General features: G+C 35.1%; 1 protein-coding gene across 1 annotated transcript in view; it reads right to left on the bottom strand.

The window, feature by feature from the left end:
• Nucleotides 1–19,310, bottom strand: part of FAP (fibroblast activation protein alpha) — a 71,616-nt gene that overhangs the window by 34,133 nt on the left and 18,173 nt on the right. The window contains exons 4-12 of the mRNA XM_079783270.1: nt 19,073–19,167; nt 17,860–17,934; nt 16,465–16,517; nt 12,547–12,619; nt 11,752–11,872; nt 10,707–10,861; nt 7,883–7,986; nt 7,296–7,431; nt 3,393–3,437 (exon numbers count right to left, since the gene is read on the bottom strand). Coding sequence (XP_079639396.1) covers nt 3,393–3,437; nt 7,296–7,431; nt 7,883–7,986; nt 10,707–10,861; nt 11,752–11,872; nt 12,547–12,619; nt 16,465–16,517; nt 17,860–17,934; nt 19,073–19,167 — 857 coding nt within the window. The remainder of the gene's footprint in view (nt 1–3,392; nt 3,438–7,295; nt 7,432–7,882; nt 7,987–10,706; nt 10,862–11,751; nt 11,873–12,546; nt 12,620–16,464; nt 16,518–17,859; nt 17,935–19,072; nt 19,168–19,310) is intronic.

Genomic DNA, 19,310 nt, shown 5'->3' with positions numbered 1-19,310 from the left:
CCTAGAAAATCACAGTCATCACCAGGCCTCTTCACAGATCCCTTTACCTTGCTTAGATTTTCTGATAAATTACTCATCTCTATGTGCAAAGCCATTCAAAATATTTTACTTGGAAGGTAAGATTATTTACCAGCAGATAATTTCTTGCTAAGGTTGGCAAATGACCTACGTACCTAAGGCTAATGCCTGAACTGAGTCCACATGTAGTTAAAGCACAGACTTCCAAGCATCAAGTAGAAAATTTATTTTTCCAAACCGAGGGATTTGGCCAACAGTCTAAAGGAGGTGTGGTGTATTGCTTAATTATTTTGAAATCATTTAAATGTGGCTTTGCAGTCTAAGCATTCTGCTTTGTAGAGTTTGTTCCCCCAAATTTAGTGATTAAATACCAGCTACATTGATTACATCCTCCTTTTTGTCTGTTTTCTATAGAGCAAAAAGAGATTTATTTAAAGTGAATTTGTTGTAATCTTTCTGATTAAATACAGAAAAAGTTATGCTATTTTCCCCAAGTTAAGACACTGACTATCTCATGCTGGAGGAAAAAAAGTGATAACGTTCTTAAACTGTTTGCTAGTTTTGTGCCTGCAACTAAACAGATCAATTACTTTTAGCAAGTCATTTAATCTCACTTTTCTAATTCTTAGGTAATCTCTGAGGGTCTTTTTCAGTTTAAAGCACTTTGATAAGTTCTAAAGGAAAAACTGCTCTGAAGTTACTCTTTAAATTTATACTACTATGACCAGCCTGCACACTGTGTCCACAAACCTCATAAATATTACCTGAACAAATGTCAGAAAGGCATATTTCTGAGTACTTTTATCAAGTCACTGGTTTAATTATTGGTTCAAGGAAGCTAAACAGCATACTAGGGCAAAGGAGCTATGACTATATAAAGTTGTGCCCTGTCTTTTTCTAAAAACAGGTCTGAACTTATAAAATCTAAAGAATGACCTCTTCAAAGCAGTTCCTGTGAGATAGTGTGGACATACTTTTGAAAGCTATCATTGCAAAGAATTTTTGACAATTCCACTCCTGGTATTTATAAAGTTTACTGACTATTGGATAAATTTTAAGAGATTGAGATTTGTAAATAAGAAAAATAATGTTTCTCAAAATAATTCTAAAGCTACAGGTATTAAAATGATCTAACACAAATCATGTGCTACAGATATTTTATTTATTCACTAATTTATTTTGGCATGACTTTGGATTTAATATAAGGACCTCATCTTCCCTCAAAGGACACTTATGTCCCTCAACTGAGGGTATTTTTTTTAAAATATATTTTTATTGATTTCAGAGAGGAAGAGAGAGGGAGAGAGAGCTAGAAACATTAATGTTGAGATAGAATTATCTGTCAGCTGCCTCCTGCTTGCCCCACACTGGGGATAGAGCCTGCAACCTGGGCACGTGCCCTGACTGGGAATCGAACCGTGATCTCCTGGTTCATAGGTCAACACTCAACCACTGAGCCATGCTGGCCGGGGCACTGAGGGTATTTAAAACAGTGATATACAGTTTAGAAGGCTATTTACTTATTTATTTATTCACCCATTCATCCAGCTAATGTTTGCTCTATAGAATGTAAAAATTGATAAGATGCAAATGTTTCAGAATGAGGGTATTTAAAACAGTGATCTATAGTTTTAGAAGGCTATTTATTTATTTATTTATTTATTCACCCATTCATCTGGCTAATGTTTGCTCTACAGAATGTAAAAATTGATAAAATGCAAATGTTTCGGAATGTTTTGAACGCTGGTAGCATTTTCAGAATAAATGTATGGATTCCTAAAATTATGTCTTTGAGAAGGTTCTGGGTATCATTGTTTACTTATCTATAAAATCACATCATTTGTGTTACTTTAAAGTAACCTTAGTTATATTACCATCATGGAGAATACAACTAAAGAAAGTTTCAAATCTTCTTCCTTTGCCTCATTCTTTACTAGAAATCTTTATAATGGAAGTGAATTCATAGGTTAACTCTCCCCTTTCTTCAAATTTTCAAGTGCTGATCTTGGAATTGCCTTCCTAGAAGGCGACCTTCTGATTAACCAAGAATCCAAAATATTTAGAAGATCCTATTCTTTTGCTGAATATGCCTAATTTTTCCTGGGTTATTTAGTACAGTGACAAAGAGTAAATTAAAATAGGACTTTCCCCTTTTTTTCCTGACTTATCCTTATCCTCGTTACCTTGTTATTTTAGAATATATTTTGCATTTACTGTATACTATAATTAATGAACTAATAACTATTGTTTAGTTAATGAATATAACTGAAGACTGAGTAAACATATGCAAACTAAAATCATTGGATCTAGAAAAGTGTTCAATAGAGTTTTTAATATCTAAAGATTTTTACTTTATAATTTACCTTCTCCTTACCCATTTTAACTTTGAATTTTTATGAGACTTATCATCTTAGAGTTGACTTTTGAATTCTTTATTGTCCTTGAATTATGGGTTAATGTGTTAAATCAAGTCATAAGAGTTTCCTCTTTCTTTCTTTTTTTCTGAATGTCTGCAATTTTTCTCCTAAATTGCACCCTTTTTTTAAAATTTCTTTATTGATTAAGGTGTTACATATGTGTCCTTTGAATGTGTCAAAATCTCAGAAAACATCACCTTTTTAAAAACCCAAATGCTAGTTGAATTCAATCATATTTTTGTGTTAAGTTGCAGTAACCATGCAACATTCAATTATTCTGTCTTATTTTGCATTATTTATAGGGGATGTTAGATACAATTGATATTTTCCTAAGACATATTTTTCACACTAAAAATCCCCATAAATCACTGAATAAGCTTATCAAAAAAAAATCCATACATAAGTGATCACAAATCAGAACCAAACATACATTTTTCTATTTGCTATCACATTGCTTAAAAAAACTAAAATAAATGAATATATTTACACACATTAACTTTAGTTTTTAAGCAATTTCAGTTTGTAATAAAATTTAATGAGAGGTAGATTGTCTCTAAATTACAAAGGATACTGAATATATTTATTTTTCCTGAATTCAAATGGCTAATGATTAATAAGATAATTTTAGGCAGATCAGGGACTATGTTACTTTTTAAAAAATTATCTTTATTGTATTTGTTTAAGAAGTAATATTAATTACCCATATCAGACAGTTTGTTGAAAAAGTTAAGGTTGGAACATGAAGAATATGATTGATTTGTTCTCAAAAAATATCTAAATGTACATTAAAATTGTCTAGCACAAAATTGCTGAAGGGATCACTACCTTTGTATTTTTACCTTGACATTTTTTCTATTAAAAAAACACTGCCAGTTTGAATACATTTCAAATGTCCTTTCATAGCTGAGAATCTGTCAAGTGTCATTAAAACATAAAGAAAAGATAGCAAAATCATACTCCACCAGCCCATCCAGTTCTGCTTTCTTCTATATGCTCCTGGGTCTAAAAGAGAAAAAAAGATCATATAAAGCTTATTGTTAGTAAGACTGCTTTTTCTAAATATAATCTCGACATTTGAACCAGTTACCTTGCCTCATCAGAGTGTACTATCAATAGTCCACTAATTTCACACTTGAGTTTAAGATAACTATATTCAAAATCTCATACAACAGCACTATTGCACACACATGGATAAAGGCTGGATTTTATCACAAACCTTTAATAATTCTGCTTGAAGTATGATACAGAATTACCACATCATCAATGAAGGCCTAGCAAAACACAAGTACTTGGTGTCATATAGGCAAAAAGGCATATAGGGATCTTAATATTTGCACCGAATCTTATTTTGGTATATATTTTAGCATGGTGCAATCAATCATTTATTGAACAAATATTTAGTAAGCCTAAGAAAATGAATAGGCTTTTCTAGACCAATAATTAGAGAAAGGACTTTCTACATAGAATGAACAGTGTAGAGACTAGGCCAGCTTAGTAAACTACAGGTGATTCAGTGTGCTGAGTGAAGGGTGACTAAGGGAAAGAGAAGATGAGGGAGGATCCAGAGGTATCAGCAAGATCTCTGAGAAACTTTTATGCCACCTAAGAAGTTTAAATTTCTCTTGTTGGTACATCCTTTGAAGGATTTCAAAATCACAATTTGGAAAACACAATTGTGAACATGATATGGAAAATAGATTAGAAATGGGTAAGTTCAAATCCTCAGAAAGAATTAACAACCATTTCTTCTTTTTTTTTTTACCCTCACCTGAGTATATGTTTTAGTGTGTGTGTGTGTGTGTGTGTGTGTGTGAGAGAGAGAGAGAGAGAGAGAGAGAGAGAGAGAGAGTGAACCCACAATATGAGTATGTGCCCTGACTGGGAATCAAACCAGCAATCTTTTGGTGCATGAAACAGGTTCTTTTTTTACTAGGATGATAGCAAGACTATATTTCCCAGGCTCCCTTCCAGTTGAATGTGGTCATGTGATAAATTCTAACCAATTGTGTGAAAGCAAAAGTGACTCATGCTACTTCTAGGCCTATTCTATAAAAATCCTCTCATACACACAATCCTCTATTCTTTTTCCCCAAACCCCAGATGGATCTTGATGATCAGATTTGAATAACCTTGGACTAGCGTAGGTAGTCACTGGATGAAGAGAGCAGAAATATCATCAACCTGAGTTCCTTACTGACTGTGGAGCAGAGCACCCCATTCTCCATCCCCTCACTAGTCCACCGTTACTTAGGTTCACTATTAGATGGGTACATAAATGTACAAAATCTGTACTCTGTTAATCCAATGAATTATTGGAGGTATTTTGTTGTTGTTATTTCTGTTGTTATAACAGCCTACCTTGCAAATATATTAACTTGGAGAATATTAAGGTTTCTAGAGAAGTCAGAAGAGCTGGAAAGGAAAAGAAGAATCAGTGAAGTAGAAAAGGGATCATGAGAAAAGTACTGTCATAAAAAGCTAGGGAATAATAAATTTAAAAAACAGTTTGGATTTTTCTCCTATAGTACCTCTGAGAGAATACCACTTGAAAAAATAGTGAAATGTTTTGATTCATTACTTTTAGCCATAAAGATAAAATTAATTTTGATCCCATTTTCAGAGAAGAAAGATTAATATGAAAGATGTTCCTCCTCCTAGTTATAAATTTCTTAATAAATCTTATTAATATAATTCTATTACAAGTAATTATTAACAGTTTCCTTTGCTTCTTTGTTTTTGGTATGACTTCCAACATGAATAAAATGTTACCAGATCAATTAATTTTAAATGTTAATTGTTTTAAACACATACATACTCACACACACACACACACACACACACACACACACACATCAATCATGAGTCTGGTTGCTGGAAAATTTAATACTCTGTTGTTCTTAAATTTAAAAATGTGTTCCATGTAATTATCAGATTATTTTGAAAAAGAGGTTGTTTTGAAATCCCAAGGTTATTCAAACCTGGTATTCTAAATGTAATCTCTGTTTTGGGCCATTAACTAAAGTTTATATTCCAGGTAATTCCACATCTTAGTGAACAAGCATCTATATGTTCTGTCAGTTTGGATTAAAATAGTCTCAGGTTTTAATAAATTAGAATTTCATATTCCAAAGCAATCATAGTTTTTAAATGCTTTGTTTTAATAACTAAAATGGTATCTAAATGACCAATTTTATAGTTTTAAACTAACAAAATTAAAACAATAATTTCTAACACCCAGATTCAATGAAAATGTCAAAGCTGACTAATCAGACCAATGGTTTCTAATTAACTAGCACAATCAAATGTATTCTCTCTCTTTTGTGTGTGTATGACACTACATTAAGGCCAACATCTTTCTGCTTTGCATATCAAAATATAAATAAGATAAAAATAAACTTCTAGCATATCCCATCAAAATTAGTCAAGCTGATTGCAGACACAGTAGTGATTTTAAAAAATATATTTTTTTAGCCTGAGTAACTTGACCATTATAGTCTTGATGTATTTCCAAACAGATTCACGTGACTTTTTCCTTGCAGAACATATTGTCCTAATTTCTAGATAGAATTCAGTGATTTACTTTGATTGCTCTGTGCTTTGCTTCTCACTTTACAAAATAGGTTTATCCTATATTTGTTTTAATGAAACATCTTTTTATAATTAGAAGTCTCATGAAATGTACCCATCAAATTTCCTATTTAAAGAAAACATTTTTGTATTTCTTAGCCTCTAATGTGAGTACTTATGAACAAGTTTATTATAAAGCTTTTAGATTGGTGAAGTAGTTTTCTGACTCGTTAATTCAACAGATTATGTTTGGATTTGAGCAATAGAAACAATTAAAACTCAACAATAAATCTGTGCCTGGTTTTCACTTTTTTTTCTCTCCCTAAAATTAGCACAGTATAAAGCACTCTCCTAAGATAGGATTGCAGGATAATTTGATCGAATATTTTACCTCATATTTTCATTATCTACTTTTGATTTTAAACTGGGAATATTTGGCTTTCTTTCTTTTCATTTCTTTATAATTTTTATTCTTCTACTTTGACATTGAATAGAATGTGCCACCATTTGCATGTTATTTCAGTTCTTTTGAACAGAGCACAGATATTTCCCTAATAAACACAGCTTATCTTTTCATCTTCATTGTTTTGCTCTTTTTGGACTGTCAATTTTGTAATATCAAAAGTATGAATTTCCATCCTAATTCAGAACCAGATACTTGATTTTTCCAATGTTATTTTCCAAATAACATATTATTTGGGATTTAGTTTTTTACTTATTCTAAGAAAAGGCTAAAATTATTCAAAGAAAAAAGTGGCATATTATTTATTTAATAAAACTAATGACCCTGCAAATAGGGAGTGTTGTTGTTTTTTGTTTTGTTTTGTTTTGCTATTTGTTTTGCAAAGCAATCCAGAGTTGGATGCAGTAATTTTGGCTTTATAATATAAACTAGAGGCCTGGTGCACGAATTCATGCAGGGGTGGGTCTGGCCGCCCACCCTGATAGGGGCCGATCAAGCTGGACTGGCTGGCGGGAGGGGATGCAGGAGGTTGGCCAGCCAGACCCACCCCTAATCAATCGAGGTGCGGGGGGCTGACCAGGGGCGGGGCCAGCTGGGGGGAGGGACCATGGGCAGTTGGCTAGCTGCCCCGCCCCCGATCAACATCCCGCTGGCCAACCTCCCATGGCCCCTCCCCCTCACTGGCCCCGCCCCCTGATCGAACTCCCAGTGGAACTCCCAGTTGAGGGGACAATTTGCATATTAGCCTTTTATTATATAGAAAGTTGGCTATAAATAAGTCCTCACTCTTGAACTTTCTTCAGAAAGACACCACTGTTTTAATAACCTACCTTTGGACAATCCCATGTCTGCCAGCCTTCATTGAAATCACATATAGACAAGACTGAAACATTCTGAATTCTTTTTAGCCACTGTAAGCATATTCGTTCATCAGTAACCCACGTGAGCCAACTGAAATAATATTCACTGCAAATAAATCAAAACAGACCATCACAACCATAAACAAATATCACATTCAAGTAATTTTTTAATTTCTGTTTTTTAAAGGATCTATTTTATTATTATTAAGTTAAATACCTATTCCATAGCCAAGGAAGGCAAAACGTTCCCTTTCTGCCAAGTAAGTTTAAATATACCTGCTGACTTTTAAAGACTATCTATAAGAGTTCATCCATCTAATGAAATTATTTTATACTTGAGTTTATTTTAGAAAAGTATTTAAGACATAAAGCCAAAGCTACTAGTCAACATATAGGAGAAAAAGCATTAAATTTGCTATTATGCATAGGTAAACTCAATTTTTGCTTATAATATATATACTCATCATTAACTCACTAGAAAAGAAATATGAACACTGATTAAGAAATTTGTGTTAAAATTCCATTTCAAAGGTGGAAAGCATCTGAGAGGAATATACCTTGAGGCTATCATTGCTGGAACAGGCACTTCTATGGGACCTACATGCTCAGGGTAAGTGGTATCGACAATAAATATCCGCACAACAGGATTCTTAGCTCCAGCCTGACAAGAAAATAAAGGTAGATCAGCTCATAAAGTTCTAATTATTACCAACATTTGAAAGACATTTTAGGAATTTAGGCATGTTTTTATAAGATAAAAATGTTAAGTATATCTCTGTTGAAAAAAATATAATTATAACATGACCAGGATTTTTACTTCAAATTTACTTGCAGGGCAATACTGTGTCAATCAGTGTGAAAACACATATTTTAAGTGATTAGTTAAGAAGCTTTGATTCAAGGAAAAAACATTTTGGATATGAAAATACAATTCTGTAATTGATATTTTCTTTTCTGATTTTTAAGGCAGATTATTTCCCATTTATGATGATGATGATAATTATTATCATTATTATCCTTTCTCCCTTTGCTAGGGAGATTGTGGTTGGGAGGAAAGTGTAAAAATACACAGTGAAAGATACTTTTTGCTTTTTCCCTATAATTTGGTCCAGAAAATCACCAAATACTCAGTCTCCTAGCTGGTTATATTACTATTGCTATCATCCCATCTCCAAAGATAGAATTTACTAGAGGCCCAGGGCACCCTCTCCAATCTGGGACCCCTCGGGGGATGTCCAACTGCCTCTCACAATCTGGGACTGCTGACTCTTAACCACTCACGTGACTGCCTGCCTGATGGCCCCTAACCTCCTCTGCCTGCCTGATGGCCCCTAACCACATCTGCCTGCCTGATGGCCCCTAACCACCTCTGCCTGCCTGCCTGATCTCCCCTAACTGCTCCCCTGCTGGCCTGATTGCCCTTAACATGCACCTGGGACCCAGGATTCCCTCCTCGAGCCAATCGCAGGCACCTGGGACCTGAGCTTCCCTCCCTCTGGCCGGCTGCAGGCACCCAGGACCTGGGCCAGCTTCGTCTGGGCTGCAGCCGAAGGTGCTGGCACCTGGGACCTTGAGGCGGGTGGCCTGTCCCTCTCCCGGGCCACAGCTGCAGGCGCTGGCATTGGCACCCGGGACCACGGGGTGTGCAGCTTGTCCCTCTCCCAGGTCACAGGCCTAGGAGCAGCCGCTGGCACCTGGGGCAGTGGGGCAGGTGGCTTGTCCCTCTCCTGGGCTGCAGCCCCAGCCACTGGTGCCCTGGACCATAGGGCAGGCAGCTTGGCCCTCTCCCGGCTGCAGCCTGGCTGGTCCCCATTCCTCTCTCGCAAGCTCATTTGTACCTAGCTGGTCCCCATTCCTCTCTCCCCAGTGTTGAGTGTCTGAGCTGTTTTGGCGTGACAGCATGACGACCATTTGCATATTTAGCTCTTTATTATATAGGATAATTTTCTTGTTTTGTGTTTTCTATGCTATTATATATATAAATTTATTATATATAAATTTATATGACAGTATAGTTCACACCCAAACAGCTTCTTAGAGTTTCTTTGTTATTTTACCACAGAAAAAGAGAATCTTGTAATTGTTAAATAACTTAAATCAACTATTTAGGTCAGTAGTCTTAAATGACTCAGTGCTGTTTGGATTTATCTAAGGACTTGTACATGTTTTCCTCTGACCCCCTGTTTTACTGAAGGCTCAGCTGGAATTTCTTGCTTCTTCCAACTAGTCTCACCTCTCAGTCCAAAGTCAGATGATTTAGCAACTTTAGTCTTCAAAGAAACATGGGAATTTGGGTCCCAACTTCTCTGTCAGTACCAGTTACTCCTCAGTTCTTCATTGATTCCTACTCCCTTTCACCCTCCTAAAGATCCAAGTCCTTTTACATCATGGATCCCAAGTATTACACCTCTTGCTTCCAAACAGCTCCAGCTCCAGACTTTATAGTCAGCCCTTGAGAGGTCTCCTACCTAAACACTCATCTCTATTCCTTAATGTTTCTCCAATGACTTTAAAGTGAATTTTAAACTGCCTAACATTTCTATTTCTGTCACTATGGCCACTTTGGAATCTGCTTGTGTGTAGGTACTTTCATCTCCTCTTTGTCACACAGGGACCCACTGGATCCAGTGATGGCAGTGTTCCAGGGCAAGTAAAAACAATGGGGAGAAAAGGACATTGTACTACAATCTAAAACCACTTTCACGCCTTGCGCAAGAGGAGAATTTGTGATTTGATCTCCTTTCAGATTTATTGTCTAAATTAAATTAGGACATGATGCTCTCCACTGAGATCTGGCCATTCTCCAACTGCACATACAGGTCTCTCCAGACGTGGGAATAAATGAAAAGTATGTACACGAAGGCTTCTAGAATGTTTATGCAAAAATCTTTGGGCTCACACCCAGTCTAATTCACTCAAGGCTCACAAATTTAAGCCACCTTGTATGCCCAGAAAAGATCATAACTCATGCTTGCTTCTACCTGACAGGAACATCAAGTTCAACATTTGTATTCCCCATTCTAGCTTGCATTTACATGAGAATTCAAGAAGGAACTGCAAAACAGAACTTTACCCTGAATTTGGAGCATGAAATATGAAAAAATTAAATTTAAGTTAAGCTTGTTTTTCCTCCATGATCTAGACCATATGTTTTTCAAAGCTTCTGCAATAGAATTTAGCAAAGACTACTTCATCCAGCACAACCAGATGTCCAAAGCAACAGATGTCCACATAAATAATAGATCACAGTACAATGTTTGCTTTACAATGCACAAGGATAAGAAGCTCTCCAAACTTGTTGATCCCACCTCTATTCATGGTATTGGTTGCTCATTTTGACACCAAGGAAATAGAAGCATCTGCTAAAATTATTCCACATACCTTTGGGTATGGAATATTTACTGTCCTAGGATATTGCTCATCACCATAATAGGAATAGGCAATAACTGGTATTTCTGTATCATTAAACTCTGCATATGCCAAAAATTTTCCATTTGGAGACCACCAGAGAGCATATTTTGTAGCAAGCATTTCCTCTGAAAAATAAATACTAGCATATTAATTATAATTGGCGTTTCCTCTTAAAATCATTATAAATATTTCAAAATACATTGTATATATCCATTATTGCCCAAAATAATTTATTTAATGTAGATGCAATATATGTCCTACTTTGGTTATTAAAAGATAAATAATCTGGGTTTAGAGGAATAGTTTAGCCTCATACCCATTATCAAACAGTCTGATTAGGCTTTGACATTAATCAGAAATGTAATTTTAAAATAAATAATAAACATATTAACAAGAATTAATTTTTCCCTTTGGGGCAGCTTCTGGTTATAGTCACCTAAAATAGCCAAAACAAGGAAACTGTAATTGTACTACAGAGTAACATAAACATTGAATGTTGACTTTCTCTCCTGGGAATATTATTGTTTTTTAAAAAAGTTAAGTTATATATTTATTTAATAAAAAGTAAGGACCAGAAAACCTTTTAAGGTCCAGTTATTTCCTGGATCTTACAGAACCTAGGAAGAGGACAAAATTCACAGAAGTATAACAAATTAAGGATATTTTCCTGCAAAATAATATAAACAGTTGTTTAGTTTTGGAAAAAAATATTTCTTTCTTAAGAAAAAACAAACCTGAGAAAATGAACTAACACAGCATTTAAGGACCATAAACTTTTTGGGATATAAATTGTTACTGCCACTTTATAATACTCATTAAAAATAAACTCTACCAGTCTGATAAGATTTTGTTCTTTCAGAACATGCACGTCCTGTTCATAGCACAGATAACAGCTTTCAGAAATGCCACCATTCATCTCAGCAGCATAGCACTCATCTAAATGCTACTAAATGTATGCAATTATTTTCAATTAAAAGCCTAACATAGCAGCAGTAGAAAGAAGAATACAGCTTACCTTCATAAACCCAGTCTGGGATTCCATTAAATATTTTATTTTCTTTTCCATTATATGTTATTTGGAAAGGTGGGTTTTCTGGTCTTTGTTTCAAATAGATATTGTTCTGATACACATATGCCTGGAAGTGGTGGTAAGCTAGTTAATACAGGGAAATTACATAAGAAATACAATTAAGTCTGTATATTTGTGTTAATTATTGACCTAATGACGTTTAAAAGTGTAGCAATTCAGATGCATAAAGACTCACAAGTACTATCTCACTTTAATAGGTCAAAAAACAACTGACTCCCATTATCATCTGTTATGATTTTTAAAGTCTATATCAAATAAAGAATAAAGCCCACTATTTTATTCGTGGTTTTATTACCCAAGTAAATAATTATATATTTATTAACAGAAAGTAAAATCAATCTCTGAATATTAATAGCTAGCCAGATCTAATCTTTATTTAGAGTCCTTAAATAAGAGCTTGGACAAAATTTCATGTTGTCTGAAGCTAGTCTGGGAAACTTGTGAAAACCATATTTTTCCTGAGCTTTCTGGCACAACGCATTCTGGCTGAGTATAAGGATAAAGTTTCTGACTGAGATATTTAAAGTCTATCCATGAGCTTGAGATTTTGCGGAATTCTCAGATGGGTTTCAATTTATCAAAACTCTTCTTGTTTTTAACCACTGAAAACTAGTAATACATTTTTTTTTTCTTTTAAGCAAGGGAATTTAACAAAGGCCAAAACCAAATGGCTCCTCTTTTATGTAAATAATTCAACACTTCTATAATTCAAACACTTACTAATTTACTCCCAGTAGGTGACCAGCAAATATACTGAATGGGACGAGGAAGCTCATTTCTTCTTACAAATTCTCTAGAAGTAAAGAAAGATGGAAAGAAAAACCACACACAAAACCTTGCTGTTCAATGAAAAAAAAAAAACTTTATAAACGGAAAAAAATAAACAAACAATAAAAACGAAGACTCATTCTCTCGGCTTCTTCAAACCTAATGGAAAGAATGTGGCCACTCGGGACTGGAGAGATGGGGTGGTAGTGGTAGCTCTTCACTAGTTACTTAGAAGTCATGTAACTTCTCCAGGTCTCTGTTTTCTAGCCTTTGTAGGGAGATGAACAGATTAAAGATTTATAGACTGTGAGGGTGGGAATATCTCTAGAAATTATCTAATGGAATTCCATTTTGTAGAAAATAAATGTGAGGTTAGAGAAATAGTATGACTTTTTAAAACCACATTGTGCCGAAGCAGGTTTGGCTCAATGGATAGAGCGTCAGCCTGCGGACTCAAGGGTCCCGGGTTCGATTCTGGTCAAGGGCATGTACCTTGGTTGCGGGCACATCCCCAGTAGGGGGTGTGCAAGAGGCAGCTGATCGATGTTTCTCTCTCATCGATGTTTCTAACTCTCTGACCCTCTCTCTTCCTCTCTGTAAAAAATCAATAAAATATATTTAAAAAAAAACAAAACACATTGTTAGTCCTTGGGAGAGGCCCAAATTAAACTCAAGTCTTTGGCCCTCTTTTGTACACACCAGGGTAGGATGGTTGCTGGAGTGCCTTCCTGCTCTGAAATTCTACAATGGTGCTGAAGTTTAATAAGTACTCTTGCGCATTCCCATTCACAACCCCATCTCTGTGAATGCACATGCATTTCAAATTTTTGAAAATAAGATGCCATTTGACAATCTCCCCAGAGATCTGACTTGAAATCAGAAACAGAAAGGAACATTCGATCTAAGCTAAACTGAAAAACAGATTGTATACTAGGCAGTATGCCTTAAGCTTGCAAAGTCCTACAACCATAGGGAAACTTCAAATATCTTTTTAGCCAAAAACCTCACTTTGATCCTTAAAGTCACCTTGCAAATTATCAGTGGACTGATTTGCATTGGGGAGCTTTTGTACTTCTTCAGCAAGAATGTGTTCAGATTTCATGTATTAAAGAGTCATAAGATGCCATGCTTAAGTTTTAATTATTTTCTTGAAGATCATATTAATAGTTTCATTTAGATTTGGAAGCAGCCCAAGTGTCCATCAATAGATGAGTGAATAAAAAAGCTGTGGTACATTTACACAATGGAATACTACCTAGCCATTAAAAAGAAAGGAAATCGTACCCTTTGCAACAGAATGGATGGACCTGGAGAACATTATGCTATGTGAAATAAGCCAGTCAGACAAAGACAAATACCACATGATTTCATTCATATGTGGAATTTAACAAACGAAATATAAATAGATTCATAGATAGAGAACAGACTGATAGCTGTCAGAGGGGTGGGAGGGTTGGGGGACTGGGTGAAAAAGATGAATGGACTAAGCAAAACAAACAAGCAAACAAATACCTCATAGAGAGACAAGAGTATAGTGATTACTAGAGGAGGAGGATGGGGGAGATAGAAAAGGGTATAGGGGACTAAACGGTGATGGGAGGAGACTTGCTTGGAGTGGTGAGCACAATACAATATACAGATTATGTCCTATAAAATTGTACACCTGAAACCTATATACTTTTATTAACTAACTAGAGGCCCAGTGCACGAAATTCATGCAGGGGAGGGGCTGGTCCTTCAGCCCGGCCTGTACCCTCTCCAATCCAGGATATCTTTCTCATAATCCGGGACCACTGGCTCCTAACCGCTCACCTGCCTGATTGCCCCTAACCATCCTACGGCACAGGCAAGGAAATAACCCAACGGGAAAACGTTCTTCAACTGATTTACAATTCTGTCTCAAGCCAGTGTGCCTGTGACCTTTGACATTGTAACACTGCCTGATGTTGCCAAATGCTGTGGCATCATCTGCCCAGTCATGTAGACAGTGCCAAGCTGCAAATCTCAGCACACAGTCTCTTCATGACCCAGAAGTCAGCAGGTGGTCATTTTCTGAGTTTCCTAAATAATTCACAGCAGGAGAGGAAGTGGCAGAGGCTGCTTTTCAAATGCTGTCATTTCCTCAGTATCCCTTCCCTTGCCTGAAACCAGAACCATGCTCATTTTCTCCGTGGTAAATTGTTATAGACTCTTCCAAGGCACACAGAACATTTGCAGTTAGTGGTACCCAATTTTGTTTTAAATCTCAACAAATTTGTCATCCCTCACTTTCTAAATTATTGTATATTTAACTGACAAAAAAACAATCTGTCAAATTAATAGTTGTGAAGGAAAAAAACCAACAACAGTGGTTGGATTAAATTCACTGCACAAAAGCTAAATATTTACAATGATTCTAGGCCTTAAAGCTTATACAAACCATGATTAAAATATTAGTATTGCCGTATTCTTTTGGAATTCTGTTTAATTTGGTGAACCTCAACATAGGACTTTGAGAATTTCAAAATGGTTAAAAGAAAAATAAGAAAATAATGCATGCCTTTCTTAAGGCATTAAGTAATTCAGTACACTTTTTTAATTGTATTGAAAGAGTAGGTTTTCTCCTCATGAGTCTAAATGTTTCTTGAGAGTAGGGTTGGTGACTTCAGCTCATTTGTACTCTTCCATATATGCTTTTCACAAAATAAGTCTTCAATAAGTAACTTGTATTTGGTGACAAAGGGGATCAGAGAAGAGAAAGATTCAATGCATTAGATGAATTTAGATTCTACTTTATGTTCTAGTTCCTATTTCTTAATTTGACAGTTTAAGAAGATCAGAGTTAGTCTCTTCTGAACATTTAAAAGAAGTAGGTAAATATTTTTTTGAACTTTTGTGCTCTTGCTAAATAAAAGGGGAAATAGACCATAAGATTTTTAATACCTCTTCAAGATATATAATTATTTTCCCTTTTATATAACACAAATAGGATATCGCATTAAGATGAGTAACTAAACCAATTCATTGTCCATTCTTAGTCAAAGTTATTTTTCTAAAGTGCAAATCTGATCATGTCATTTCCCATTTGAAACTCTTCAGTGATTCCCTATTGTCATCAGAATGAAATGTAAACTCCTTTTAATAGTTTCCTCATTATTATTTGGCCCAGGCTTCCTGGCCTCAACTCCTTCCCAACCTTACACCACCTCCCAGTAGTCATACCCTCCTCCAGTTTCAACTCAACTGACCTACTTTCTGTTTCCTGAACCTTCCATGCTCTCCATTCCCTTTGTGTTTTTAGATAATATTCCTTCTGCTAGGAATTCTCTTTCTCAGTTCTTCTCCTACTGACTTATTTGTATATTTTTTCTGTTTGAAATATATTGTAAATAGTTGAACATACAAATAAAGAAAACAATATAATAGATGGCAATTTATCTACCATCTAAATTTGAGATACTAATATTTTGCAATTTTTTTAAAAAAGTAATTTAGAATCAACTAACAGAGTATATGTTCAGATACAACTAATGGTCTCCCTCCCTTCTGCTTCCTTCCAATGAAGTAGCCACCTTCCTAGAAACAGTGTATCATTCCCATGCATGTTTTGTACTTTTACTACTTATGTTTATTTCCGTAAATAATATATTTGTAATTTGGTGTTCAGACCTATGGGGGAACTATATTGTCTATAAAAATGCAAAATATTAGCCAAATAAAAAGGTGAATATTGCATAGGAATATTTCCTTGAATTTCTTAATTTATGGGTGCACATATATTGTAAAGAAGCTAAGATCAGTAACAGGATAGTCAACCTCAAATCAGAGTTTGGAATGAAAAGTCTATATAATAGAGTTAAGTAGTATTCATAAATAAACATGAAGTTTTACCCATTCCTAAGGTCATAGATGTGATATGTTGCTGTATAAGAGTATCGCCAAAGCTGTCAGAAAGAAGAGAGGCAAAGACAAATTTTAATTTTTTAAAAGCTTATATCAGGAATGTATAGTCATAGGTCATTCAATTCAAGGTTCAGAATTATGAAAGGACTATTTTCACAGGGCACTAGGAAGAGTATGTTTCAATTCATAATTAGTCTTCATTTAAAGAATTTTACTGTGGACTTTTGTGCTGTTTGTCCATATCCCAGAATTCAGCCCTCACTCCATAATAACCATATTCAGTCATTTCTTAATATAACAAGCTTTTCTTTGACATGCTCTATAGAATTTTCCCTTCATATTTTACCTTGATTGAAGTAAAACCACCATGATTTCCATGGCCCATAAGCAGTACCCTGCATCTGACACCCATAAGACAGGGTAAAAAGAATTTCATTCAATGTATAGTTTTATTGTAAAATGCTCGCCTTTCTTTGAGTATGGTTTTTTTTTAATTAATAGATTTTTTTTCCAAAAAATAGGAGAGAGAGAGAGAGCATGTAACTCCTCCTTAAAAAACTAGTGTTTTTTTTTTCCTCATAAGTATACTTATATCGTAGTTAGTGAATAATGCAGGTATTTTTTGGATTTTGTTTCTTAAAAGGGCGTTCAGACTCTTGACAAAGAAGGGCCAGTAGATGGACTTTTCATTCTGAATATTAAGGGAGTTTTGCATCTCAAGTAGGATATGAAAAATGACAGTTAAAACTAAAGGTTCTTGATCTAAAAATAATTGTTGAATGCTTAATTCAATAGTGAATTCCCTTGGTCTTTTACAAAAATAAAAATCATCTTGAAGATGTATAAATAGAAAAAAAAAACAAGTTATTGAACTTACCCTGCAACTTCAGTCAGGAGAGGAAAATTAAGTAAGGGCAAATGGTCTGGTTTGTGGGATTCTCCTACATGAAGCTTTTGGAGACAGATTTAAACTTCTGGTCTATTAATGACTGTATGTCATCTTGCTTGAGCAAGTGAGTTAAATAAGTCACATCTTGATTTTTTTTCATTTTAAATAATAAAGCTTTTATGAGGTTAAAATGTGGGAATTCAAATAGCTTTAGAAATACAAAGATAATTCACCCCTTTCTGGTGAATATCTGTGCCCTCAAATAAAGTGTTTTCCCAGAGGAAACTAGTAGCTACCACTTGCTGATAACCAGATAAGTAAGCTAAATTATTTACTTATGTTTCAGTTATGCTTTTTGGGCTCATCTAGAGCCCACATTAACTTCTTGAGTATTTAGAGATAAAAATAGACTCTTGCTTCTTCTTACATTTATATACCAAACTGTGGATTAGTAAGAGATATAACCAGATATATCCAAATTAAATAGTCAATACCTTTGAATAATCACTTTCTAGATATGCAAATTGCCGATCAGGTGATAAGCCATAATTTGAAGCATTCACACTTTTCTGAAATTATGAAAAAATTGATTAGGATGCAGAAAAAATAACATGTTAATTTGTAGTTCTAACATAATAACACATCTTCGATATATCCTACTTGCATTTATCTTCAGTGCAATTTTAAAACATTTATGCAGTACCTACTGTATAAGAAGAAACTTACTAGATATTATGGGAGGACAATATAATAAAGATATACTTTGTGATTTCAAGAAGTTTATAATGTTAAACTTGTAAATAAGTAACTTAAATTACAAATTAGTTCTATAAAAGAGATATAAATATAACTTTACAAAAGCATTAAGGAAGAAGTGCTTGTATCCAAAATGAGAGTAATTGCTTGCATAGACGAGAGGAGGAGAGTGTCATCTGACTGTGGCTTTAAAAGATTAGTGGGCTCTTGAGGGGAGAGAAAGTAGGAGGGTTGAGAGTCTAAGAGGACCGAGTAGCATGTGCCTATTTATTCTATGTCAGGCACTGTCCAAAGCACTTTCAAATGTCACTTCACTTAATTCTTTTTTTTATATATATATATTTTATTGATTTTTTACAGAGAGGAAGAGAGAGGGATAGAGAGTTAGAAACATCGATGAGAAACATCGATCAGCTGCCTCTTGCACACCCCCTGCTGGGGATGTGCCCGCAACCAAGGTACATGCCCTTGACCGGAATCGAACCTGGGACCCTTGAGTCCGCAGGCCGACGCTCTACCCACTGAGCCAAACCGGTTTTGGCACTTCACTTAATTCTTACATTAACCCAAGGAGGTATTATTACTCCTACTTTACAGAAGAAACTAAAGCTTGGTAGTGTTAGTATAGTGTGGAACCTCACCAAATTTTCCACATGTTGTAAGTGACAGAGCCAGGATTTCAGCCTCAGTATGCCTGACTATAGGATTGAGATCTTAACTCTTATCTCAAACCATATTATTTCCACAGAGGAAGAAAGATGCTGGGTGATTTAGAGGAGGGAAGGGCAGGAGTCTAGTGTGAGGAGAAGGGAGAATTAAAGGAGAAGTATAGTGCGATGGAGCTGAGAAGGCAGGTTGGGTCCAGATCAGGTGCTAAAAGTTTAGGCTCTTTCTTGATCAGTGAAGAGCTGGCAAAGTCTTTTGAGGAAGAAGATGATGTTGTATACATACCATGGTGGTATTACTCAAAATGGTATATGATTCTCCTGTTTCAATATTATAAAATACTATGTTATTATCTGTAGATTGATGGAGATACTCTTGTCCTTTAAACAAGAAGGAAAACAAAACTTGAAATAATCTCCCTTAAGAGGAACTACATTTATAACAAAGAGAAACCTCTCTTATTTCACAGACTTATTTTGTTTTTCCTCTTTGTTCAGTATATATTACTTGGTCAGATTTAAAA

Source organism: Cnephaeus nilssonii (assembly GCF_951640355.1).
Source record: "Cnephaeus nilssonii genome assembly, chromosome: 10".
In the NCBI taxonomy this organism is placed as follows: domain Eukaryota; kingdom Metazoa; phylum Chordata; class Mammalia; order Chiroptera; family Vespertilionidae; genus Cnephaeus; species Cnephaeus nilssonii.
The sequence above is the reverse complement of the archived record's forward strand: the minus strand, read 5'-3'. Positions and strand labels throughout refer to the sequence as shown.